This window comes from Anomaloglossus baeobatrachus, chromosome 8 (genome assembly GCF_048569485.1).
Source record: "Anomaloglossus baeobatrachus isolate aAnoBae1 chromosome 8, aAnoBae1.hap1, whole genome shotgun sequence".
Classification (NCBI taxonomy): Eukaryota; Metazoa; Chordata; class Amphibia; order Anura; family Aromobatidae; genus Anomaloglossus; species Anomaloglossus baeobatrachus.
Window position 1 is genome coordinate 244,685,703 of NC_134360.1, and position 26,501 is coordinate 244,712,203.

The 26,501-nt window shown below is 46.9% G+C and overlaps 1 protein-coding gene across 5 annotated transcripts in view; it reads left to right on the plus strand.

Moving 5' to 3' along the window:
- The window catches only part of ST3GAL3 (ST3 beta-galactoside alpha-2,3-sialyltransferase 3), a 363,061-nt gene that overhangs the window by 313,586 nt on the left and 22,974 nt on the right, over positions 1 to 26,501 (plus strand). For all 5 annotated transcript variants that reach the window (XM_075320480.1, XM_075320479.1, XM_075320481.1 and 2 more), the window contains 3 exons: positions 13,404 to 13,467; positions 14,887 to 14,982; positions 15,064 to 15,250. In XM_075320480.1, the coding sequence (XP_075176595.1) occupies positions 13,404 to 13,467; positions 14,887 to 14,982; positions 15,064 to 15,250 (347 nt within the window). The remainder of the gene's footprint in view (positions 1 to 13,403; positions 13,468 to 14,886; positions 14,983 to 15,063; positions 15,251 to 26,501) is intronic.

Below are 26,501 nucleotides of genomic sequence, written 5' to 3' on the forward strand. Positions count from 1 at the left end.
GAAAGCAGCAAAATGTAGGTGCAGAGACCCTGATTCCGGCAATGTGTCACTTACTGGGCTGCATGCTGTCATTTTAATAAAATCCCTGTTTTATCTGCAGTTCTCTGAATGCTGAGCTCTGTATAACCCCGCCCCTACCACTGATTGGCAGCTTTCTCTGTAAACTGTGCATAGACAGAAAGCAGCCAATTAGTGATAAGGGATAAATCAGATATTTGTAAGAAAAATAAACTGATAAAGATTTTTATATACGTTTGAACTCAGTAAAAATATTGAAAAAAATTCCACCACTTACAGTTTTCCGCAAACACTGACTCCATAGGCTTCCAAAAGATTAGAATTCCATAGTGTTCCAAGAGGAATTGCTTCCATACTTTCCTCAGGACAGTGCTCTGGTGTATTGCAGCGATGTTCCTGGGCTGATACAAAAATGTATCATTGAGTACAATGTGAGCGAGTGGAGACTCTTTATTGATTCCTCGAAAACTACTGCACTATGGCAGCGAGTACGCTCCAGTGTCTGTAGGGTGTTCTGTGCACTATGGCAGCGAGTACGCTCCAGTGTCTGTAGGGTGTTCTGTGCACTATGGCAGCGAGTACGCTCCAGTGTCTGTAGGGTGTTCTGTGCACTATGGCAGCGAGTACGCTCCAGTGTCTGTAGGGTGTTCTGTGCACTATGGCAGCGAGTACGCTCCAGTGTCTGTAGGGTGTTCTGTGCACTATGGCAGCGAGTACGCTCCAGTGTCTGTAGGGCATTCTGTGCACTTGAGGGAAAGCTATGAGAATTTAGACTTTATTCTCAAGAAATTTAACTACGAGGATGAAGGATGGTCAATATGTGGAGATCTGAATGGTGTTTGTGTGAATAGGACAGCCGGGATAGGACTCCTCAATGGAGCCAAAAAAGTTGGCCAACGAGAACATCTTTGATTTCTGGACTCAAGAACATAGTTGTGGAAAGTTTAGTTGACCCCACTAAAGTTCTCCGACCACCGCGCCACATTAAGCCTGGACTGATGGAGTAGTTTGTGAAAGCTCCACAGAAAGGAGGACAGACGTAAGTACCTGTGTACAAAGTGTCAGGGCCTGTCCGAAGCAAAACTGAAGGAAGACATATTGTGGGCCCGGATATTCGGAAACTCATGAAGGACGACTCGGTCAAAAGAAAAATGAAAGCTGTTCAGGAAAGGGCTTGGAATTCTTTTAAAGAAGAAACAACAATGATCCAAAATGTAAGTCCATCGTGGAGAAAGTTTCAGGGCCTTGGGTTGTCTGATGAATTTGTACATTTTTTACATTCCCATTTGGATGACTTTTCTAAAAACCTTGGTGCTGTTAGCGAAGAGCAAGGAGAAAGATTTCATCAGGATATCGAGGAGATGGAAGGACCATACCAAGGTAGATGGAACGTGAACATGATGGGGGATGATACCAAGGTAGATGGAACGTGAACATGATGAGGGATGATACCAAGGTAGATGGAACGTGAACATGATGGGGACGATACCAAGGTAGATGGAACGTGAACATGATGGGGGGACGATGCCAAGGAAGATGGAACGTGAAGATGATGGGGGACGATACCAAGGTAGATGGAACGTGAACATGATGAGGGATGATACCAAGGTAGATGGAACGTGAACATGATTGGGGACGATACCAAGGTAGATGGAACGTGAACATGATGGGGGACGATACCAAGGTAGAACGTGAACATGATGGGTGACGATACCAAGGAAGATGGAACGTGAACATGATGGGGGACAATACCAAGGAAGATGGAACGTGAACATGATGGGGGACAATACCAAGGAAGATGGAACGTGAACATGATGGGGGACTATACCAAGGAAGATGGAATGTGAAGATGATTGGGGACGATACCAAGGAAGATGGAACGTGAACACGATGGGGGACGATACCAAGGAAGATGGAACGTGAACACGATGGGGGACGATATCAAGGTGGATGGAAGGTGAAGATGATGGGGGATGATACCAAGGCAGATGGAAGGTGAAGATGATGGGGGATGATACCAAGGTAGATGGAACGTGAATGTAATGGGGGATGAGATCATGGTAGATGGAACGTGAACATGATGGGGGACGACTGCTGGAGGCTTCACAGAGAAGATCCGCAGCCTTCTATAAGAGAAAAGGAAAAGATGCAAAAACTCCTTTCCTATAAAGATGTAGAATGAATGTTCAATACATGTTTATATATATTATTTTGTACATTTTTAGCTACAATGCAGATTTTTCTTGATCATTTCGCTAGTGCATTGTAATTTCACGCTCATTTTGGTTAAAAATAGTTCTTTTTAAATCCGGGCATAAGAAAATATAAGAATCAGTCATTGGATTTGAAACAATTTCCTTAAACCCAAACTTTTCATCCCTGAGTAATTAGTTGTTTTCATTGGAAATAATAAAGTTGTATAAGGCGGCGACACTATCCCTCTGCCAAGTCTACTACATGACATCCACATTATTACAGCCATAAAGACAAATCCTCTGCCGGAGAAGTGATTTATCCCCAGTGCTGATTGCAGGAACACGTCTTCCCTCCAGCGGAGCTGCCCTCTGGATGATTGACATTTACATACATTCCTTTTTCAGTCTGCTGCAATTATAGTTACATGAGAATAGGTGAGTGACATGTAAGGGTACGTGCGGTAAAAATACAGCATCGAAAACACAAGAAGAAAATACAATTAAAGGGAACCTGTCAGCAGATTTAGGGCCTATAAACTGCGGTCACCACCAGTGGGTTCTTATATACAGCATTCTAACATGCCTAGTTGTCCTAGTAGTGGAATGAGAAGGGTGCTCAGTACTGGTAACTAGTGATGAGCGGGCACTACCATGCTCAGGTGCTCAGTACTGGTAACTAGTGATGAGTGGGCACTACCATGCTCAGGTCCTCAGTACTCGTAACTAGTGATGAGCAGGCACTAACATGCTCAGGTGCTCAGTACTGGTAACTAGTGATGAGCGGGCACTAACATGCTCAGGTGCTCAGTACTGGTAACTAGTGATGAGCGGGCACTACCATGCTCAGGTGCTCAGTACTGGTAACTAGTGATGAGCAGGCACTAACATGCTCAGGTGCTCAGTACTGGTAACTAGTGATGAGCGGGCACTACCATGCTCAAGTCCTCAGTACTGGTAACTAGTGATGAGTGGGCACTACCATGCTCAGGTGCTCAGTACTGGTAACTAGTGATGAGCGGGCACTAACATGCTCAGGTGCTCAGTACTGGTAACTAGTGATGAGCGGGCACTACCATGCTCAGGTGCTCAGTACTGGTAACTAGTGATGAGCAGGCACTAACATGCTCAGGTGCTCAGTACTGGTAACTAGTGATGAGCGGGCACTACCATGCTCAGGTGCTCAGTACTGGTAACTAGTGATGAGGATGAGCGGGCACTACCATGCTCGGGTGCTCAGTACTGGTAACTAGTGATGAGCGGGCACTACCATGCTCGGGTGCTCAGTACTGGTAACTAGTGATGAGCGAGCACTACAATGCTCGGGTGCTCAGTACTGGTAACTAGTGATGAGCAGGCACTAACATGCTCAGGTGCTCAGTACTGGTAACTAGTGATGAGCGGGCACTACCATGCTCGGGTGCTCAGTACTGGTAACTAGTGATGAGCGGGCACTACCATGCTCGGGTGCTCAGTACTGGTAACTAGTGATGAGCGGGCACTACCATGCTCGGGTACTCAGTACTGGTAACTAGTGATGAGCGGGCACTACCATGCTCGGGTGCTCAGTACTGGTAACTAGTGATGAGCGGGCACTACCATGCTTGGGTGCTCAGTACTGGTAACTAGTGATGAGCGGGCACTACCATGCTCGGGTGCTCAGTACTGGTAACTAGTGATGAGCGGGCACTACCATGCTCAGGTGCTCAGTACTGGTAACTAGTGATGAGTGGGCACTATCATGCTCGGGTGCTCAGTACTGGTAACTAGTGATGAGCGAGCACTACCATGCTCGGGTGCTCAGTACTGGTAACTAGTGATGAGCGGGCACTACCATGCTCGGGTGCTCAGTACTGGTAACTAGTGATGAGCAGGCACTAACATGCTCAGGTGCTCAGTACTGGTAACTAGTGATGAGCGGGCACTACCATGCTCGGGTGCTCAGTACTGGTGACTAGTGATGAGCGGGCACTACCATGCTCAGGTGCTCAGTACTGGTAACTAGTGATGAGCGGGCACTACCATGCTCGGGTGCTCAGTACTGGTAACTAGTGATGAGCGGGCACTACCATGCTCGGGTGCTCAGTACTGGTAACTAGTGATGAGCGGGCACTACCATGCTCGGGTGCTCAGTACTGGTAACTAGTGATGAGCGGGCACTACCATGCTCGGGTGCTCAGTACTGGTAACTAGTGATGAGCGGGCACTACCATGCTCGGGTGCTCAGTACTGGTAACTAGTGATGAGCGAGCACTACCATGCTCGGGTGCTCGGTACTGGTATCTAGTGATGAGCGGGCACTACCATGCTCGGGTGCTCAGTACTTGTAACTAGTGATGAGCGGGCACTACCATGCTCGGATGCTCAGTACTGGTAACTAGTGATGAGCGGGCACTACCATGCTCAGGTGCTCAGTACTGGTAACTAGTGATGAGCGAGCACTACCATGCTCGGGTGCTCAGTACTGGTAACTAGTGATGAGCGGGCACTACCATGCTCGGGTGCTCAGTACTGGTAACTAGTGATGAGCGGGCACTACCATGCTCAGGTGCTCAGTACTGGTAACTAGTGATGAGCGGGCACTACCATGCTCGGGTGCTCAGTACTTGTAACTAGTGATGAGCGGGCACTACCATGCTCGGATGCTCAGTACTGGTAACTAGTGATGAGCGGGCACTACCATGCTCGGGTGCTCAGTACTGGTAACTAGTGATGAGCGGGCACTATCATGCTCAGGTGCTCAGTACTGGTAACTAGTGATGAGCGGGCACTATCATGCTCGGGTGCTCAGTACTGGTAACTAGTGATGAGCGGGCACTATCATGCTCGGGTGCTCAGTACTTGTAACTAGTGATGAGCGGGCACTACCATGCTCGGGTGCTCAGTACTCGGAACTAGTGATGAGCGGGCACTACCATGCTCAGGTGCTCAGTACTGGTAACTAGTGATGAGCGGGCACTATCATGCTCAGGTGCTCAGTACTGGTAACTAGTGATGAGCGGGCACTACCATGCTCGGGTGCTCAGTACTGGTAACTAGTGATGAGCGGGCACTACCATGCTCAGGTGCTCAGTACTGGTAACTAGTGATGAGCAGGCACTACCATGCTCAGGTGCTCAGTACTGGTAACTAGTGATGAGCGGGCACTACCATGCTTAGGTGCTCAGTACTGGTAACTAGTGATGAGCAGGCACTACCATGCTCAGGTGCTCAGTACTGGTAACTAGTGATGAGCGGGCACTACCATGCTCGGGTGCTCAGTACTGGTAACTAGTGATGAGCGGGCACTACCATGCTCAGGTGCTCAGTACTGGTAACTAGTGATGAGCGGGCACTATCATGCTCAGGTGCTCAGTACTGGTAACTAGTGATGAGCAGGCACTACCATGCTCAGGTGCTCAGTACTGGTAACTAGTGATGAGCGGGCACTACCATGCTCAGGTGCTCAGTACTGGTAACTAGTGATGAGCAGGCACTACCATGCTCAGGTGCTCAGTACTGGTAACTAGTGATGAGCGGGCACTACCATGCTCAGGTGCTCAGTACTGGTAACTAGTGATAAGCGGGCACTATCATGCTCGGGTGCTCAGTACTTGTAACTAGTGATGAGCGGGCACTACCATGCTCGGGTGCTCAGTACTTGTAACTAGTGATGAGCGGGCACTACCATGCTCGGGTGCTCAGTACTCGTAACTAGTGATGAGCGGGCACTACCATGCTCAGGTGCTCAGTACTGGTAACTAGTGATGAGCGGGCACTACCATGCTCTGATGCTCAGTTCTCGTAACTAGTGATGAGCAGGCACTACCATGCTCGGGTGCTCAGTACTGGTAACTAGTGATGAGCGGGCACTATCATGCTCAGGTGCTCAGTACTGGTAACTAGTGATGAGCGGGCACTATCATGCTCAGGTGCTCAGTACTTGTAACTAGTGATGAGCGGACACTACCATGCTCGGGTGCTCAGTACTGGTAACTAGTGATGAGCGGGCACTACCATGCTCGGGTGCTCAGTACTCGTAACTAGTGATGAGCGGGCACTACCATGCTCGGGTGCTCAGTACTCGTAACTAGTGATGCGCGGGCACTACCATACTCGGATGCTCAGTACTCGTAACTAGTGATGAGCGGGCACTACCATACTCGGATGCTCAGTACTCGTAACTAGTGATGAGCGAGCACTACCATGCTCAGGTGCTCAGTACTGGTAACTAGTGATGAGCGTCCACTACCATGCTCGGATGCTCAGTACTGGTAACTAGTGATGAGCGGGCACTACCATGCTCGGTGCTCAGTACTGGTAACTAGTGATGAGCGGGCACTACCATGCTCGGATGCTCAGTTCTGGTAACTAGTGATGAGCGGGCACTACCATGCTCGGGTTCTCAGTACTGGTAACTAGTGATGAGCGGGCACTACCATGCTCGGGTGCTCAGTACTGGTAACTAGTGATGAGCGGGCACTACCATGCTCGGGTGCTCAATACTGGTAACTAGTGATGAGCGGGAACTACCATGCTCGGGTGCTCAGTACTGGTAACTGGTGATGAGTGGGCACTACCATGCTCGGGTGCTCAGTACTGGTAACTAGTGATGAGTGAGCACTACCATGCTCGGGTGCTCAGTACTGGTAACTGGTGATGAGTGGGCACTACCATGCTCGGGTGCTCAGTACTGGTAACTAGTGATGAGCAGGCACTACCATGCTCGGGTGCCCAATACTCGTAACTAGTGATGAGCGAGCACTACCATGCTCAGGTGCTCAGTACTGGTAATCAGTGATGAGCGGGCACTACCATGCTCAGGTGCTCAGTACTCGTAACTAGTGATGAGCGGGCACTACCATGCTCGGGTGCTCAGTAATCGTAACTAGTGATGAGCGGGCACTACCATGCTCGGGTGCTCAGTACTGGTAACTAGTGATGAGCGGGCACTACCATGCTCGGGTGCTCAGTACTCGTAACTAGTGATGAGCGGGCACTACCATGCTCGGGTGCTCAGTACTCGTAACTAGTGCTGAGCGGGCACTGCCATGCTCGGATGCTCGGTGTTCGATATGAGCAGGTTGTTCGCTCGGACAGGCTGAACATTCAGATTAGAGCATTACTCTGTACATCGGCCAATACGTAGTCTACAGTTAGACAAAATGTATTAAATATGTGATAAATGTGTAATCCACCATGAGCCTCTGTGCTACATTCGGAGGGTATACGTTCCGTTGTCTGTACATTCGGAGGGTGTACGTTCCGTTGTCTGTACATTCGGAGGGTGTACGTTCCGTTGTCTGTACATTCGGAGGGTGTACGTTCCGTTGTCTGTACTTTCGGAGGGTGTACGTTCCGTTGTCTGTACATTCGGAGGGTGTACGTTCCGTTGTCGGTACATTCGGAGGGTGTACGTTCCGTTGTCGGTCATTCGGATGGTGTACGTTCCGTTGTCGGTACATTCGGAGGGTGTACGTTCCGTTCTCGGTACATTCGGAGGGTGTACGTTTCGCTGTCTGTACATTCGGAGGGTGTACGTTCCGTTGTCTGTACATTCGGAGGGTGTACGTTTCGCTGTCTGTACATTCGGAGGGTGTACGTTTCGCTGTCTGTACATTCGGAGGGTGTATGTTCCGTTGTCTGTACATTCGGAGGGTGTACGTTCCGTTGTCTGTACATTCGGAGGGTGTACGTTTCGCTGTCTGTACATTCGGAGGGTGTACGTTCCGTTGTCGGTACATTCGGAGGGTGTACGTTCCGTTGTCTGTACATTCGGAGGGTGTACGTTCCGTTGTCGGTACATTCGGAGGGTGTACGTTCCGTTGTCTGTACATTCGGAGGGTGTACGTTCCGTTGTCTGTACATTCGGAGGGTGTACGTTCCGTTGTCTGTACATTCGGAGGGTGTACGTTCCGTTGTCTGTACATTCGGAGGGTGTACGTTTCGTTGTCTGTACATTCGGAGGGTGTACGTTTCGTTGTCTGTACATTCGGAGGGTGTACGTTCCGTTGTCTGTACATTCGGAGGGTGTACGTTCCGTTGTCTGTACATTCGGAGGGTGTACGTTCCGTTGTCTGTACATTCGGAGGGTGTACGTTCCGTTGTCTGTACATTCGGAGGGTGTACGTTCCGTTGTCTGTACATTCGGAGGGTGTACGTTCCGTTGTCTGTACATTCGGAGGGTGTACGTTTCGCTGTCTGTACATTCGGAGGGTGTATGTTCCGTTGTCTGTACATTCGGAGGGTGTACGTTTCACTGTCTGTATATTCGGAGGGTGTACGTTCCGTTGTCTGTACATTCGGAGGGTGTACGTTCCGTTGTCTGTACATTCGGAGGGTGTACGTTTCGCTGTCTGTATATTCGGAGGGTGTACGTTTCGCTGTCTGTACTTTCGGAGGGTGTACGTTTCGCTGTCTGTACATTCGGAGGGTGTACGTTTCGTTGTCTGTATATTCGGAGGGTGTACGTTTCGCTGTCTGTACATTCGGAGGGTGTACGTTTCGCTGTCTGTATATTTGGAGGGTGTACGTTCCGTTGTCTGTATATTCGGAGGGTGTACGTTTCGTTGTCTGTACATTCGGAGGGTGTACGTTTCGTTGTCTGTACATTCGGAGGTTGTACGTTTCGCTGTCTGTACATTCGGACGGTGTACGTTCCGTTGTCTGTACATTCGGAGGGTGTACGTTTCGCTGTCTGTACATTCGGAGGGTGTACGTTTCGTTGTCTGTACATTCGGAGGGTGTACGTGTCGTTGTCTGTACATTCGGAGGGTGTACGTTCCGTTGTCTGTACATTCGGAGGGTGTACGTTTCGCTGTCTGTACATTCGGAGGGTGTACGTTCCGTTGTCTGTACATTCGGAGGGTGTACGTTCCGTTGTCTGTACATTCGGAGGGTGTACGTTCCGTTGTCTGTACATTCGGAGGGTGTACGTTTCGCTGTCTGTACATTCGGAGGGTGTACGTTCCGTTGTCTGTACATTCGGAGGGTGTACGTTCCGTTGTCTGTACATTCGGAGGGTGTACGTTTCGTTGTCTGTACATTCGGAGGGTGTACGTTTCGCTGTCTGTACATTCAGAGGGTGTACGTTCCGTTGTGTGTACATTGGACGGGGTTAGTGCACCTGCCTCGTTGCGTGCTGGACCCGGGTTTACGCTGCGCTCGGTTGTTTTGAGCTCAGTACAAATATTAATCTTGGCTTAGCAGTGAAATCGGGGCAGGAATTCTCATTAACTTTACAGTTTGTGCCTCCCGTCCAGAAGGACAATATAATGTGATTTATCTGGCGGTCTCTCCGCACTTTGCAGCTTTGTGTCGCGGCCTCTCTCCGCGCGGAGATTTCCTAGACGCTGAGTCACATCCCTCTGTATACACTTCTAATGGAAAGTGACAGTAAAGGGACACGGACGTCTTTACACCTTCATCCGCTAGATTCCCTGTGATAACACTGGAGAGATTGATATAGGCGCAGATGTTTTTATGAGCCCTCTTGGCGTCACACTTGGTAACTTTTCGGTTGTGCGTGCCTTGCCATATGCTTCATCCTCATCACAAAATAACTGTGCCTATATTGATTAGAGGTTACATTGATGGCTGGTCCTTAGGATAGGTCATCGATGTCTGATCGGCCGGGGTCCGACACCCGGTACCTCCGCCACTCGGCTGTTCCCGGTGCCGACAGCGGTAACAGGCAGCCGGAAACGCTCAGTTCTGAAGCTGCCTTCTCAACTGACAGCGGCGACAACTGGGTACAGCACACCCGCCTCCTATTAATGTGAATGGTGGATGTGCAGTACCCGACCGCAATCAGAAGACGGAGCAGCCCCAGAGCTGTACATCTGTTTCTTCTGTGCCAGTTAACCAGAAAAGCAGTAGACCGGGGTAACGGCGAAACCCATGACTGCAGGATCAGGCTACGCACATATTATTTATTTGTCTCACTTATATACTGTAGCGCTATCATATTCCATAGCGCTTTACAGACATCATAATTATCACTGTCCCCATCGACTGTCACGGGTGACAGACAGTCACGTGGTTTCTGGCAATAGAAGATCACAGCGTTTGGCTGCGCAGAATGCTCCCTGACTTTCCATTGTTCCTGCTGTCAGTAGTAATTGGTATAGGTAGCTTATCTGCTAGATTCCTCTCTTCCCCTTTTGGACCCAGCAGAAGCTCACCTTCCACCCAGCTGCTGATCATCAGTTCTCCTTTGGTGTTTATATACCCCTTTTTTCTTTGGACTAGTGCTGGTGATATTTTTCAGCTCCTTCAAGCCTTGGTTGCAAGGAGGTGGCTTGCTCTCATCTGTGGCATCATTGCTGAAATCGCTGCTGAATTTCTACCTGAGTCATCTGTGGATAAGTAGTTCATGCTTTCCCTCCGTGTGTCCTCCTTGTGTCTTCCTTTAGCGTTTAGTGGGGTTGAAGAAGAGCTCATCCCACCCGTTCCTTATTTAGGGTCCAGCACTAGGGACACCTAGGGTCAGTTATGCGGCTTGGTACATAGTTACAGATCCTATCTAGGGTGGTGAGGGACCCCAAGGACCAACGGACTGTTTGGTCAGGGGTCACCATCTTCTCCTTCCCTAGACACAGAGTTTTCCTTCCCTTCCCTATTGCCGGTCGCTTGGTACTTTCCCGTGCCTAGAGTGACATGGAGGCTCACAATCTACACTCCCCATCAATTTGTCTTTAGGCTGTGGGAGTCATCCAGAGAACCCGGAGGAAAACCTGTAGGATACGGGAACAAACAAACTTGTTGTCCTTGGTGGGATTTGCAGCTGGGATCCCAGAGCTGCAAGGATGTAGTGCTAACCACTGAGCCACCATACAGTGCTAACCACTGAGCCACCGGCCTATTTATAATATGGAGACACATAAGTCTTCATGTGAGTTGTAGACGGAAAACTCGAAATTTTTAATCAAGACTTTGGCTTTGTGCGCACGTCTGCGTTCTATTCCGCAGCATTTGTCACTGCATGTGCGTTTCAAAACACGTCTGAAAAGCTGCGGTTTGAAAGCATTGTGCATGCGGAATTGCTGCGTTCTGGATGCTTGCTCTACCATAGACATAGAGGGAAAAGCATCCGGAACGCACAAAAGAAGTGACATGTTGCTTTTTAGAACGCAGCGTTTTTGCATAATATTTCAGCAGCTGAAACGCTGCGTTCTAAAACACAACGTGCGGATGGAATTTACACAATCTTCATAGATTGTGCTGGGGACGCATGCTTTTACGCTGCGGTGGAGAACGCAGCATAAAAGCATGAAAAAAGCACACGTGCGCGCACAGCCTTTCAGTTGTTTTCAGAGTAGTCTGAAAGGAGCACTAGGGCTGCGTGCACATGCATTGTACTTGTTACTTCTGCTGCTTTTTATGATTTATTTATTTATTTTTAAATCTTCAGATTTTTGCATTTTGTGGATTTTTTTATGCAAATTTTTCCCTTTATATTATGCATTTTTTTGGTACAGAATTAAAGCTGTGCTTTTTCTTAATGTGTTTTAGTACATATAATAATAATATTTATTAATTTATATAGCGCTATTAATTCCACAGCACTTTACATACATTTGTAATACTGCCCCCATTGGGGCTCACAATTTAGAGTCCCTATCACTGTCTTTTGAGGGAACCGGAGGAAACACGGGGAGAACATACAAACTTCTTGCAGATGTTAATCTTGGTGGGATTTGAACCCAGGACCCCAGCGCTGCAAGACTGCAGTGCTAACCACTGAGCCACCACAAGACGGCAGTGCTAACCACTGAGCCACCACAAGACTACAGTGCTAACCACTGAGCCACCACAAGACTGCAGTGCTAACCACTGAGCCACCACAAGACCCCAGTGCTAACCACTGAGCCACCACAAGACCCCAGTGCTAACCACTGAGCCACCACAAGACTCCAGTGCTAACCACTGAGCCACCACAAGACTCCAGTGCTAACCACTGAGCCACCACAAGACTGCAGTGCTAACCACTGAGCCACCACAAGACTGCAGTGCTAACCACTGAGCCACCACAAGACTCCAGTGCTAACCACTGAGCCACCACAAGACTCCAGTGCTAACCACTGAGCCACCACAAGACTGCAGTGCTAACCACTGAGCCACCACAAGACTGCAGTGCTAACCACTGAGCCAACACAAGACTGTAGTGCTAACCACTGAGCCATCACAAGACTGCAGTGCTAACCCCTGAGCCACCACAAGACTGCTGTGCTAACCACTGAGCCACTGTGCTGCTCATGCATAGAAGCTTTCTGTACTTTTGTTTTTTTTACATGCATTTTTTTTCAGGCTCCCCATAGAAGCCTATAGAGAGACAATGCACCTTTCCCGCCAATTTTTAGGGCACGAGCTTCAAGTAGATCACTTCCAATTTGCTTGAATGATTAATCTCAGAAAATATTCTGCAGGAAAAAAAAATGGGGGGGGGGGGGGAAGCGCAGCATATACACTTCATGGGAACATGGCCCAAATCTGGAAAAAAAATAACAGCAAAAGTCAGACAATATTGCTCGGATTCTCCGTCTGCAGGATTTTTTGCAACTGTCTTGTAGAAATAATGGAGAGAACACAAATAATCTTCCATTTTCTTTTGAAGATGATGATCCAATGGTGCAGAGATTTACAGTCTGTACTGCTATAGTTAGAGCAGAGGGGAGAGGCTCCTGCTGCAGACGGTGCTGAGGAGCTGCAGGACGTGGATGAGCTTATTTGTTTCTTAATTTTAATTGCAAAATGGGGCAATGTTACATCAAAGAAAAGTTTTATTACATTTTTTTCTGCATTTTCTAAGTGCAGTGTATTGTTTACAGCGGCCGGGTGAGATCTTATAGGAATCCGATATATCTGTGCAGCAGATGCCAGATCCATAGTGTAATGTTTGCAGATCCCCCAGATCCCTCCTCGTGATGATGACTGCACGGCTTATGTAATGCTGCTGCTGCTGCTGCTGGTAAACGGCTTTTTTTTTCCATTGAAATGCGAGTTTCCCATAAACAGTGGACGAGGAATTAAGGCCGTTCACTCAGTAATGTGCTCGTAATCTGGGTAATTTATAAGGTTTTGCTGCACATGTCAGAATTCTAATCTCGCCCGAAGAGCTGACAATCTTTGCAGATGCAGAAAGATCCTTCTGATGTTTGATCTGAGCTTATTTTGACCTTCATCTCTTAATATCCCGTTCTTTCTACTTTACAGATAACTTAATCAAAGCAATCTTGTCTGCTACAAAAGAATACCGCCTAACACCAGCTCTGGACAGGTAAGGTATTGTGACCGTTCTCTGTGAATATCACTACTTTGTTACGAAAATATCCTAATCCTGTATAAATATTGAAGAAATAAGATGTATTCATTATAGTAAGAAAATAGTCTGCAGATTTTTACTATGCAATATGAGAGCGGCATGGTGTAGGGGCTGAGAGCCTGATTCCAGTGATGTGTCACTTACTAGGCTGTGTGTTGCTGTTTCAATAAAATCAGTGTTTTATCAGCAGGAGATTAACAAGGCAGGACTAGGTATTTTGTGCCTCTTACTCAACTGCTGGGTAACCACGCCCCTACCACTGACTGGCAGCTTTCTGCTTATGCACAGTATGCACAGAAAGCTGGCAATCAGTGGTGTGGGTAGAGCTCAGCATTCTGAGCACTGCTATATCTGCAGCAGAGAAAACTGGGATTGTATGAAAGTGCCAGCAAACAGACCAGCGGGTGACACATCGCTGGAATCAGGGTCTCAGCCCCTACAGCTGATCTCAGATTACATAGCAAATCCCGTTAAATCTGTTAGCATAGTGTATCAGAGAAATTAATGACTGCACCCACTGGGGCAACCTTTGCAGCTGCACGGGGGTACAAGGGGTAAAAGGCCCACTAATCTATCCAAAACAGCCAGCAGCTCCCATCAGACAGAACACTTGGACTGTAAGGGGCCCATATACTGTTCTTGCATTGGAGCCCTTTCCTGTTACTGTTAGCCAGTGCAGATAACACTACTAATTGACAGCTTTTTATGTCCACTGTGCATAGGCAGAAAGCTACCAATCAGTGGTGGGGTTATATCGCCACAGGTTTACTAGTCCTGTAATGATAATCTCCTGCTGATAAAACAATGATTTATAAAAAGTACACGAAGCAGTGCAGTAAGTGACACATCACTGGAATCAGGATTTCTGTCCCTACATTATGCTGCTCTCAGATTCGGTCACAAAAACTTGGTGACAGATATACCTTCATAATTCGTAAATTATGTAATTGTACTGATCAGGAGAATCATATTGCCAGGTAATATTTACAGTACAATGAACACCATTAACGCAAAACCCCCAAAAAGCATTTGCATATTTGCACTTTTTATTTGCAATTTTGCTGCACTTGGACGTTTTTTCTCACTTTTTCCAGTAGGTCACATGATAAAAATAACTTATCTTGCAGAAATAAGTCCTCATATGGCTCTTAGAAGAAAGGGAGTAAAAAATGAAAAAGCAAAAATAAAAAAGAGAAATCGCCATGTTGGAAAGGGATTAACATCTTAAAGAATGTGGTCATCCGTTTTTACATTACACACTGAGGGATGTAGTGAGGACCCTCTTCTCTCCGGATATAATGGATCAATCATTTGTTATCTTTTTTTCTTCCGAGGATCTATATGAACCTGATTCTTATGTCTGGTTTTCCTCAGCCTGAACTGTCGGCGATGCATCATCGTGGGGAACGGAGGGGTGCTCGCCAACAAATCTCTGGGATCTAAAATTGACGAGTACGAGGTTGTGGTTCGGTAAGTCCTCAAGACATTCATTTATATATTTAGATATTAATTCGACCGGTCACAAAAAAAAAAGTTTTCATTCTGTTTTAGATTAAATTCTGCGCCAGTCAAAGGGTTCGAAAAGGACGTCGGGAGTAAAACGACGCTGAGAATTACATATCCTGAAGGAGCCATTCAGAAACTTGAACAATACGAGAAAGATTCACTCTTCGTCCTGGCGGGATTCAAGTGGCAAGATTTCAAGTGGCTGAAATACATTGTTTACAAGGAGAAAGTGGTGAGTGCCTGATATGAGCGGAGTCTGCGGAGGATTATGTGGTCACGATAGGCGAGCGCAGGACGCACTGATTTAGTGCTATCTATCAACCCAAGCTTGACTTTCGAGTGACGCCTACGATTTTTGTTTTGGGTTAGTTTACATTAATGGAATCCAAAAACAAAACACAAAAAGTGATCAAACTTGAGTTCCAAACCCGACATTTAACATCTGTATACTGATCCTGATGGGACCGCACTCCAAGTCTATACTGGTGCTACATGTAAGGCTATGTGCGCACGTAGCGTAATTACACGCTACAAAGCGCAGCGTAACTGCATGCGTCCTGCGTCCCCTGCATAATCTATGGAGATTATGCAGGGGCCGTGCGCACGTGGCGTATTAGAGCGCAGCGCTTCGGCTGCTGCCCGAAGCGCACGTTCTAAGAAGTGACATGTCACTTCTTCCGTGCGCTTTGCCTGCAGTCCTCGCTCTGTCTATGGCAGGAGCTGCAGGCAGAGCGCATGGAATCGGCTTTTTTTTTTTCTCTACGGACATTTTCTGCAGCGATTTGAAGCGCACGTGTGCTGTTCAGATCGCTGCAGAAATTTCTGCAGGGCTAGTACGCAACGTGCGCGCATAGCCTAAGAAATGTAGAAATGTGCCCAATCCATCCGCACTCAATATAAGAGGACAGCATGGCTGCCAGTAGGGTTGTTGAGTACATAGATTTTTGTAGCCCTGAACAAAATGCTACATTCACTAAGATATTGGGCTATGTTCACATATTCCGTTTGTGCAGCTTTAAAAAAAAAAAAAAAAAAAGGGGGTTTATGGTAAATAAAATCTGCTTTTTAGGCAGGGTGCAGACGATCTTGATTTTTTTGCTTTTTAGGCAGGGTGCAGACGATCTTGATTTTTTTGCTTTTTAGGCAGGGGTGCAGACGATCTTGATTTTTTTGTTTTTTTAGGCAGTGTGCGACGAACTTTATTTTTTTGCTTTTTAGGGAGGCTGCGACCGATCTTTATTTTTTTGCTTTTTAGGCAGGGTGCGACCGATCTTGATTTTTTTGCTTTTTAGGCAGGGTGCAGACGATCTTGATTTTTTTGCTTTTTAGGCAGGGGTGCAGACGATCTTTATTTTTTTGTTTTTTAGGCAGTGTGCGACGAACTTTATTTTTTTGCTTTTTAGGGAGGCTGCGACCGATCTTTATTTTTTTGCTTTTTAGGCAGGGTGCGACCGATCTTGATTTTTTTGCTTTTTAGGCAGGGTGCGGACGATCTTTATTTTTTTGCCTTTTAGGAAGGGTGCAGACGATCTTTATTTTTTTGCTTTTTAGGCAGGGTGCAACCGATCTTGATTTTTTTTTTTGCTTTTTAGGCAGGGTGCGACCGATCTTTATTTTTTTGCTTTTTAGGGAGGGTGCGACCGATCTTTATTTTTTTGCTTTTTAGGGAGGGTGCGACCGATCTTTATTTTTCTATGTAGCGCTAATATTCCTCAGCTCTTTACATACATTGGCAACACTGTCCCTATTGGGGCTCACAATCTAAAGTCCCTATCAGTAAGTTTTTGGAGTGTGGGCGGAAACCGGAGAATCTGGAGGAATCCCACGCAAGCACGGGGACAACATACAAACTCCTTGCAGAGTTGTCGGGATTTGATCCCAGGACCCATGCTAACCACTGAGCCACCACAGGACTGCAGTACTAACCACTGAGCCACCACAGGACTACAGTACAAACCACTGAGCGACCACAGGACTGCAGTACTAACCACTGAGCGACCCCATCATGTATTCTCGAATCCAAGACAATCGGGCTGATTATGCAAATCACACTGATGAGTTGGAACTGATTTTCTCAGATGAGCAAAAGATGGAGAAAAAAAATGTCTCCATCTTCTCCATTGTGTCATTGCATGAAAATCGGAGTGCACTTTGATATCAAAGTGCAGTCCGATTTTTTTCCAAGCATCCATAGACTTGCATGGCCAAGAGCAATCCAAATATCAGATTAATCTCAGACACGCTGCGACTTATGCACGGCCCAATAAAATAACTTTGGTCCGTGCACGAGCCAATGTTTTCCACTCACCCCTAGACTTGCATATTTGATATTTGGATTGTACGGTTTTAACCGATGGGCAGTTAAAACAATGCAATCTAAATATCAGATCAATCTGGGACATGCCACGACTTGTGCACGTCCCCATAAAATAACTGATCCATTTAGGATCCGATGTTTTCCAAGCACCCATAGACTTGCATGGCCAAGTGCAATCCAAACATTGGGTCAATATCGGACACGCTGCGACTTGTGCATGGCCCCATAAAATAGCTTTGGTCAAAATTCGACAAAACATCAGATCGCGCTTAGAATCATAGAATTCTATGATTTTACGTGTGATTAAATGTTTTGTTAGATTGTACTCGTACCAAAAATACATCCATGTACCTGAGCCCTTACAGTGCCAGCAAAGCTATGACATTTCAGAAATTTGATGCACGCTCTTTGGGTTTATTTTTTCTCCTTACTGTATTGGAAAACGACAGCGTTTTTTAAATCTGTGTCATTTCAATCTTATCGGCATCTTTACTGCACTTTTCACCCATAGAGTGAAGCAATGAGAAAGATGGATGAGAGGAAGGAAAGTTAGCTATGTTTAGCTTACAAAAAAGACGTCTCAGAGGAGATCTCATTTATATGTATAGATACATGTGTGGTCAATATAAAGGACTGGCACATGACTTATTCCTTCCAATGGAAGAGGGCACTCGCTATAGGTGGGAAAAAGGTGATTCCAGCAGCTAAATAAGAAAGGGTTTTTTACAGTTAGAGGAAAGGGTTCTTTATAGTAAGAAGTAAGTTACAGTTTACAGTTAGAGGGAAGGGTTCTTTACAGGGAAGGGTTCTTTACAGTTAGAGGAAAGGGTTCTTTACAGTTAGAGGAAAGGGTTCTTTACAGGGACGGGTTCTTTACAGTTAGAGGGAAGAGTTCTTTACAGGGAAGGGTTCTTTACAATTAGAGGGACGGGTTCTTTACAGGGACGGGTTCTTTACAGGGAAGAGTTCTTTACAGTTAGAGGGAAGAGTTCTTTACAGTTAGAGGGATGGGTTCTTTACAGTTAGAGGGAAGAGTTCTTTACAGTTAGAGGGATGGGTTCTTTACAATTAGAGGGAAGGGTTCTTTACAGTTAGCGGAAAGGGTTCTTTACAGTTAGCGGGAAGAGTTCTTTACAGTTAGAGGGAAGGGTTCTTTACAGTTAGAGGGAAGAGTTCTTTACAGTTAGAGGAAAGGGTTATTTACAATTAGAGCAGTCAGACTGTGAGGTAGTAATGGCAGACACTATAACAACTTTTAAAAAAGAGTTGGATGATTTCCTCAGTGCACACAACATTGTCGGTTATAGATGACTAAGGCTCTGTGCGCACTAGTGCGTTTTACCCGCGGATTTGCCGCGGAAATTTCTTGAGAAATGTCTGAAATCTTTGTGCAGACATTTCCCAGCAAATTCTATGAGAATAAAAAATAGCTGTGCGCACTGTGCGGATTTTTCTCAAGAAATTTCCTTGAGAAGAATTTCTTGAGAAAATGAGCATGTCAATTCTTTTCCGCAGGTACCCTGCGGATTTCGGCAGTACAGCCTGCAAAATCCGCAGGAAACCACCTGCGGGAAAATCGCGGCTAATCCGCGGCAAATTCGCATGCGGATTTGGTGCGGATTTTTTCCGGAGGTCCGGAAATCTTTCACTCCCAGAAGTTTCTCAAGAAATTTTCTTGAGAAACTTCACATTTCTAGTGCGCACATAGCCTTAGTTACAAAAATGTAACAAATGTGAACATGGTGGACTGAAGTCTTTTTTTCAACCTATGGAACTATACGACACCAAAAAATTATGTGCAAGCCAAGTAGTAAAAGCATATAATTTTATTACATTAAATATCCAAAATATACAAACAATGGATCAGCCCAGAAGGACGGATGATATAATGGGAGGCATAGGGCACTTGTTATAGAGTACCGAATTATCCAAAAACAGGTAATGCCTATTAAATTACGAGCAGTCAAATTGGCTACTGCCCCATAGAGTGATTATAATAATTACAAGTATATCTGTATACAAAAGATCTACGAGACTGCAACCAAAAGCAGCATAAATACATTGTATGAAAGGCAATTACCAATGGATCCGGGAGAGTAATAGTGTCACAGCCGCCCACCAACACACTGACGCGCGTTTCGCACCCCCAAGGTGCTTCGTCCAGGGTTACCTGGTCCGAAGCACCTTGGGGGTGCGAAACGCGCGTCAGTGTGTTGGTGGGCGGCTGTGACACTATTACTCTCCCGGATCCATTGGTAATTGCCTTTCATACAATGTATTTATGCTGCTTTTGGTTGCAGTCTCGTAGATCTTTTGTATACAGATATACTTGTAATTATTATAATCACTCTATGGGGCAGTAGCCAATTTGACTGCTCGTAATTTAATAGGCATTACCTGTTTTTGGATAATTCGGTACTCTATAACAAGTGCCCTATGCCTCCCATTATATCATCCGTCCTTCTGGGCTGATCCATTGTTTGTATATTTTGGATATTTAATGTAATAAAATTATATGCTTTTACTACTTGGCTTGCACATAATTTTTTGGTGTCATAATTTTGGTTGGTGCAATTAAGCCTCCATATATATATATATACTGTGGTCTGGTTGGTGCTATGGAACTATACGTAAAAAAAAAAAACACTCAACAAAAATCCAACAGCGTTTTTTCAGGCACTTTTGGTGAATAAAACAAATTTTATGGAGGAACAGCAGGACTTGGCATCACCGGGGCTTTTCGGAGTTTGGACCAGGATTTGCAAATTCATCCAGTTTTTGTTCCTTATTGGACAATGGTGTAAACTATAAAAAATGAAACAAAGTGTAAATATCGCTTCGCTATGTCTTATTTACATGCATGTTTTTACTTCTGCAAAAAGAAATCCGGACCGTTTATCCAGCAGTGTGCCGGATCTTTCTTTCATTTTTGGTTTGGATCGTGGGTTTGTTTTTACCATTCTTCTTCTCCCGCTTTCTCTAATGCAAAAAATCAAATGATGGAGATTTCCCAAATTTCCCTTAGTCACCAGTGAGTTAATAACGAGTCATCCGGGCATTATCCATTTTTTTTGGGGCGACCAATTCACTTAAATGAGTGACGCAAATCGGAGCAAAGTAGGACGTCTCCGCACCCAGACAACAAACACCAAGTGTGAATGACCCCTTAGTCACATTCTCGTCACTAACAGAACAGAACCTCCTAAATATAACATTTATCTATTTCCCGGAATTCCTATTTTTTACTTTTTTTTTATGTTTTTTTGGAATTGCCTTGTAATTTTATTTCCTTTTACTCATTGAATGGAAACTTCTGACAAAATGCAAGAAGAGTGGAGTGTCTGGGCATTGCCACCTCACCCTCGTCATTCAGACCACACCAAGAAATGTCACGGAGTGACGGAGGCTTCTGGAGAGTCTCAGACGTTGCTTTTTCGTTGTGTTTCTTGGCTGCGTTTCGCAGACTGCCGACGCATCTGGACACAAATGGGCAATTTATGAAGCTTCTCTCTTGTATTTTAATCTCATGGATTGAGCAAGGGCCGGGGTTGGCGACCTCTGTTCCTGCTTTAGGATGAATGGACATGGGAATTGGTGGAATTTTCGGAAAGAGCCATCGTGCCACTGATGTCTGAGATAAGGGCGGTGTGTGACGCGGTCACAGGAGCCTGCTGGTTGATGTATGACCGTGCACTCAGCGAAATGACAGCGGTCACTTTAATTCATCAACATTGTGATCTGTGAAAATACCGGGCTACGTGAGAAAGCGAGAAAGCACGTACATGCACAGCGTCGTAGCAGGGGAAGCACGTACATGCACAGCGTCGTAGCAGGGGAAGCACGTACATGCACAGCGTCGTAGCAGGGGAAGCACGTACATGCACAGCGTCGTAGCAGATGAAGCACGTACATGCACAGTGTCGTAGCAGGAGAAGCACGTACATGCACAGTGTCGTAGCAGGGGAAGCACGTACATGCACAGCGTCGTAGCAGGGGAAGCACGTACATGCACAGCGTCGTAGCAGGGGAAGCACGTACATGCACAGCGTCGTAGCAGGGGAAGCACGTACATGCACAGCGTCGTAGCAGGGGAAGCACGTACATGCATAGCGTCGCAGCAGGGGAAGCACGTACATGCACAGCGTCGCAGCAGGGGAAGCACGTACATGCACAGCGTCGTAGCAGGGGAAGCACGTACATGCACAGCGTCGTAGCAGATGAAGCACGTACATGCACAGTGTCGTAGCAGGAGAAGCACGTACATGCACAGTGTCGTAGCAGGGGAAGCACGTACATGCACAGCGTCGTAGCAGGGGAAGCACGTACATGCACAGCGTCGTAGCAGGGGAAGCACGTACATGCACAGCGTCGTAGCAGATGAAGCACGTACATGCACAGTGTCGTAGCAGGGGAAGCACGTACATGCACAGCGTCGCAGCAGGGGAAGCACGTACATGCACAGCGTCGTAGCAGGGGAAGCACGTACATGCACAGCGTCGTAGCAGGGGAAGCACGTACATGCACAGCGTCGTAGCAGGGGAAGCACGTACATGCACAGCGTCGTAGCAGGGGAAGCACGTACATGCACAGCGTCGTAGCGAGAAAGCACGTACATGCACAGCGTCGTAGCAGGGGAAGCACGTACATGCACAGCGTCGTAGCAGGGGAAGCACGTACATGCACAGCGTCGTAGCAGGGGAAGCACGTACATGCACAGCGTCGTAGCAGGTGAAGCACGTACATGCACAGCGTCGTAGCAGGGGAAGCACGTACATGCACAGCGTCGTAGCAGGGGAAGCACGTACATGCACAGCGTCGTAGCAGAGGAAGCACGTACATGCACAGCGTCGTAGCAGGTGAAGCACGTACATGCACAGCGTCGTAGCAGGGGAAGCACGTACATGCACAGCGTCGTAGCAGGGGAACCACGTACATGCACAGCGTCGTAGCAGGGGGAAGCACGTACATGCACAGCGTCGTAGCAGGGGAAGCACGTACATGCACAGCGTCGTAGCAGGGGAAGCACGTACATGCACAGTTTCGTAGCAGAGGAAGCACGTACAAGCACAGCGTCGTAGAAGGGGAAGCACGTACATGCACAGCGTCGTAGCAGGGGAAGCACGTACATGCACAGCGTCGTAGCAGAGGAAGCACGTACATGCACAGCGTCGTAGCAGGGGAAGCACGTACATGCACAGCGTCGTAGCAGTGGAAGCACGTACATGCACAGCGTCGTAGCAGGGGAAGCACGTACATGCACAGCATCGTAGCAGGGGAAGCACGTACATGCACAGCGTCGTAGCAGTGGAAGCACGTACATGCACAGCGTCGTAGCAGAGGAAGCACGTACATGCACAGCGTCGTAGCAGTGGAAGCACGTACATGCACAGCGTTGTAGCAGGGGAAGCACGTACATGCACAGCGTCGTAGCAGGGGAAGCACGTACATGCACAGCGTCGTAGCAGTGGAAGCACGTACATGCACAGCGTTGTAGCAGAGGAAGCACTTACATGCATAGCGTCGCAGCAGGGGAAGCACGTACATGCATAGCGTCGTAGCAGTGGAAGCACGTACATGCACAGCGTCGTAGCAGGGGAAGCACGTACATGCATAGCGTCGTAGCAGGGGAAGCACGTACATGCACAGCGTCGTAGCAGTGGAAGCACGTACATGCACAGCGTTGTAGCAGAGGAAGCACGTACATGCATTTTTTTTGTGGGGGGGAGCTGTCTTCTCTCTTTTGGGGCTGTCGTCTCTCTTTTGGGGCTGTCGTCTCTCTTTTCGGGCTGTCTTCTCTCTTTTGGGGCTGTCTTCTCTCTTTTGGGGCTGTCTTCTCTCTTTTGGGGCTGTCTTCTCTCTTTTGGGGCTGTCTTCTCTCTTTTGGGGCTGTCGTCTCTCTTTTGGGGCTGTCGTCTCTCTTTTGGGGCTGTCGTTTCTCTTTTGGGGCTGTCGTCTCTCTTTTGGGGCTGTCGTCTCTCTTTTGGGGCTGTCGTCTCTCTTTTGGGGCTGTCGTCTCTCTTTTGGGGCTGTCGTCTCTCTTTTGGGGCTGTCGTCTCTCTTTTGGGGCTGTCGTCTCTCTTTTGGGGCTGTCGTCTTTCTTTCGGGGGTGTCTTCTCTCTTTTGGGGGGTTTCTGCTTTCTTTAGTGAAGGGTCCTGCTGTATTCTTTAACTTTTTGAGCTGACTAGACACTTTATTATTGAACCGCAACTAGGGCTTTTTTTTGGTGTAGAGCCTATATTTTAAGCATACTCCAAATAGGCTGAAAATTCCTGCTAGGGCTTATTTTCAGGGTAGGTCTTATTTTTTGGGGGAAACATGGTAGCTATGCCAAAATGTGTGGAGCTGGGATGTATTTTACATTTTTATCTCGTCTTCATGAATGTTTTGGGGAAGTTGCAGTGTCCAAAAAACGCAATTTTAACGTTTACATTTTTTTCTTCTTTACTAATTAATTATTTTGCATCCAGTCTAAATCCATAAGTCTGTAGTTACTTGATGTAAATCCTCACAGTGTATGCGATAAAGTGACTATAGACGTATGGATTTAGACAGGACGACTCCTTTAATATCTTTAATCTTAATTGGGAACAAGGGGATTGATTCTAATTTTTACATTTATTTATTTTGTTTTTGGAGCCTGAAAGTCAAAAGTTCAAAACATTGTTACCCTTTTTGCTTGTCTGTGTATTAATAAGTCATGGGCGGGCTGATGGAAACATGGAACGGCGTGTCCCCCGGTGTCAGAGACTGACAGCAGCATCTAAGTGGCTAACAGCAGCATCTAAGTGGCTAACAGCAGCATCTAAGTGGCTAACAGCAGCATCTAAGGGGCAAACAGCAGCATCTAAGGGGCAAACAGCAGCATCTAAGGGGCAAACAGCAGCATCTAAGGGGCAAACAGCAGCATCTAAGGGGCTAACAGCAGCATCTAAGTGGCTAACAGCAGCATCTAAGTGGCTAACAGCAGCATCTAAGTGGCTAACAGCAGCATCTAAGTGGCGAACAGCAGCATCTAAGTGGCGAACAGCAGCATCTAAGTGGCTAACAGCAGCATCTAAGTGGCTAACAGCAGCATCTAAGTGGCGAACAGCAGCATCTAAGTGGCGAACAGCAGCATCTAAGGGGCAAACAGCAGCATCTAAGTGGCTAACAGCAGCATCTAAGTGGTTAACAGCAGCAAAGCGGAACTCAACTCCACTTAATGTTGTTAAAGGAAGATTTTGGCTGTGTGATGGGAACTTCACATTGGACGCACCTGTACATCTAATGCCAGGAATGGGTTAAAGGTGTATCATCAATACATCCGCTGTCTATATGCTGTATTTGAGCAAAGGGGGTCCCCTCCTCGAATTCTCCTTTATAAGTTAGAACAGACTCAAGAAGCTAGCTGATCTACAATTTTTAATTATACATTTATGTATTTTTCCATTAAGGCCACATCACTGATATACGACGCATTTCAGGTCAGGGAAATAACAGTGTTTCTGCCTTTCCCTTGCTTCGCCCGTCTCTGCATACGTCCATTTAGTTGCTGCTTCTGTCTTTGCTCAATTTCCAGAATCCAATCATCTTGATCACTTCATCTTCTCGCTTTCCCGAGTTTCGGGGTCATCTGAGGTCTCTCCTCATTCCTCACATACTGTCACTATTTCCTGCTCTCTTTGCTTTCTTGCTGCCAGTACGGATTGTGTTTGCTCTGTCAGTGCCGTGCTTTTTTTTTTTGCTGCACCCTCTGTTAACCGCTATATTTGCTCACCTCCTGACGTTTTGCTTTGCTCAAACAATAATGAGTAAAGCAGTCATCCGACGCCGGCATTATAAATAGAAGCTAATGAACGGCTAATTGCAGAGAGCAAACCGCACAATCCGAGGACGTCATATATAAAATCCCAAGTCTCACAGCTATAATTGCACCACCTTTGGGCGTGTGTCTGAACTCTGTGGACACGCTACAGACAGGAAAAAGAGGATCTCACCCAGAGAAAACGAGAGTATCAGATCCGAAGCCAAAAATGTTTCAACATTGAGGCAATATGAGAAAGCAAGAAGTTACAATGAGGCTACGATTCCCAGCAATTACTGTAAGTGACATCATCATCGTTGGCTGAATGACCCGTCCGCTCACGTGTCAACGCTCCGGCATACCACAATTGTTAAAGGGACCCTCACTGATTGAAAATGGCATCTGATGTGCGGGCAGCATGTAATATAGACGGAGCGGATCCGATGCATACGGAATCTTCGGAGATTCTGGAATACATTTCTGACACAAGATGTTCTCGTGGTCAAGCTTCATTCATTCATTCGAAACCATCCGCGTAAGGCTACTTTCACACATCAGTTTTTTTCCATCAGGTACAATCCGGAAAAAAACTGGTTAAACGGATCCGGTACCGCATCTGTTTTATCCCCATAGATTTGCGTTGTTACCGGATTGTACCTGATGGCTTTGCGTTGCATCCGTTTTTTTCCGGATGCAGCAAAATTAATTAAAGCGGCAGCCGGAGGCAACGTGTCTTGCAACGTTTTTTTGTCCGGCAAAAAAACCGCATCGCGCTGGATCGGGCGCGATACGGCGTGTTTTACAATGAAAGCCTATGGACGCCGGATCCGGCGCAATGCGGTAAAAAATGGATGCGGCTGCCGGATCTGTTTTTGTAAACTGCGCATGCACCAAATTAATTAAAAAAACTGATCCTTCAAAAAAACGGACAAAACGGATGCAAAAACGGATGCAAAACGGATCCGTTTTTTTACGCATCCGGCATAATGGATCCGTTAAAAACCGGATCCGGTGGATACGGTTTTACATTTTTTTGCCGGATCTTTTGGATCAGGAAAAAAAAGGATTGTGCCTGAATGCAGAAAACTGATGTGTGAAAGTAGCCTTAGGCTATGTGCGCACGTTGCGTACAAGCCCTGCAGAAATTTCTGCAGCGATCTGAAGAGCACATGTGCGCTTTAGATCGCTGCAGAAATGTCCGTAGTGAGCGCCGATTCCATGCGCTCTGCCTGCAGCTCCTGCCATAGACAGAGCAGGAGCTGCCGGCAAAGCGCAGGAAAGAAGTGACATGTCACTTCTTTTTGCGCAGCGCTTCGGCAGTAGCCGAAGCGCTGCGCTCTTAAACGCCACGTGCGCACGGCCCCTGCACAGTCTCCATAGAC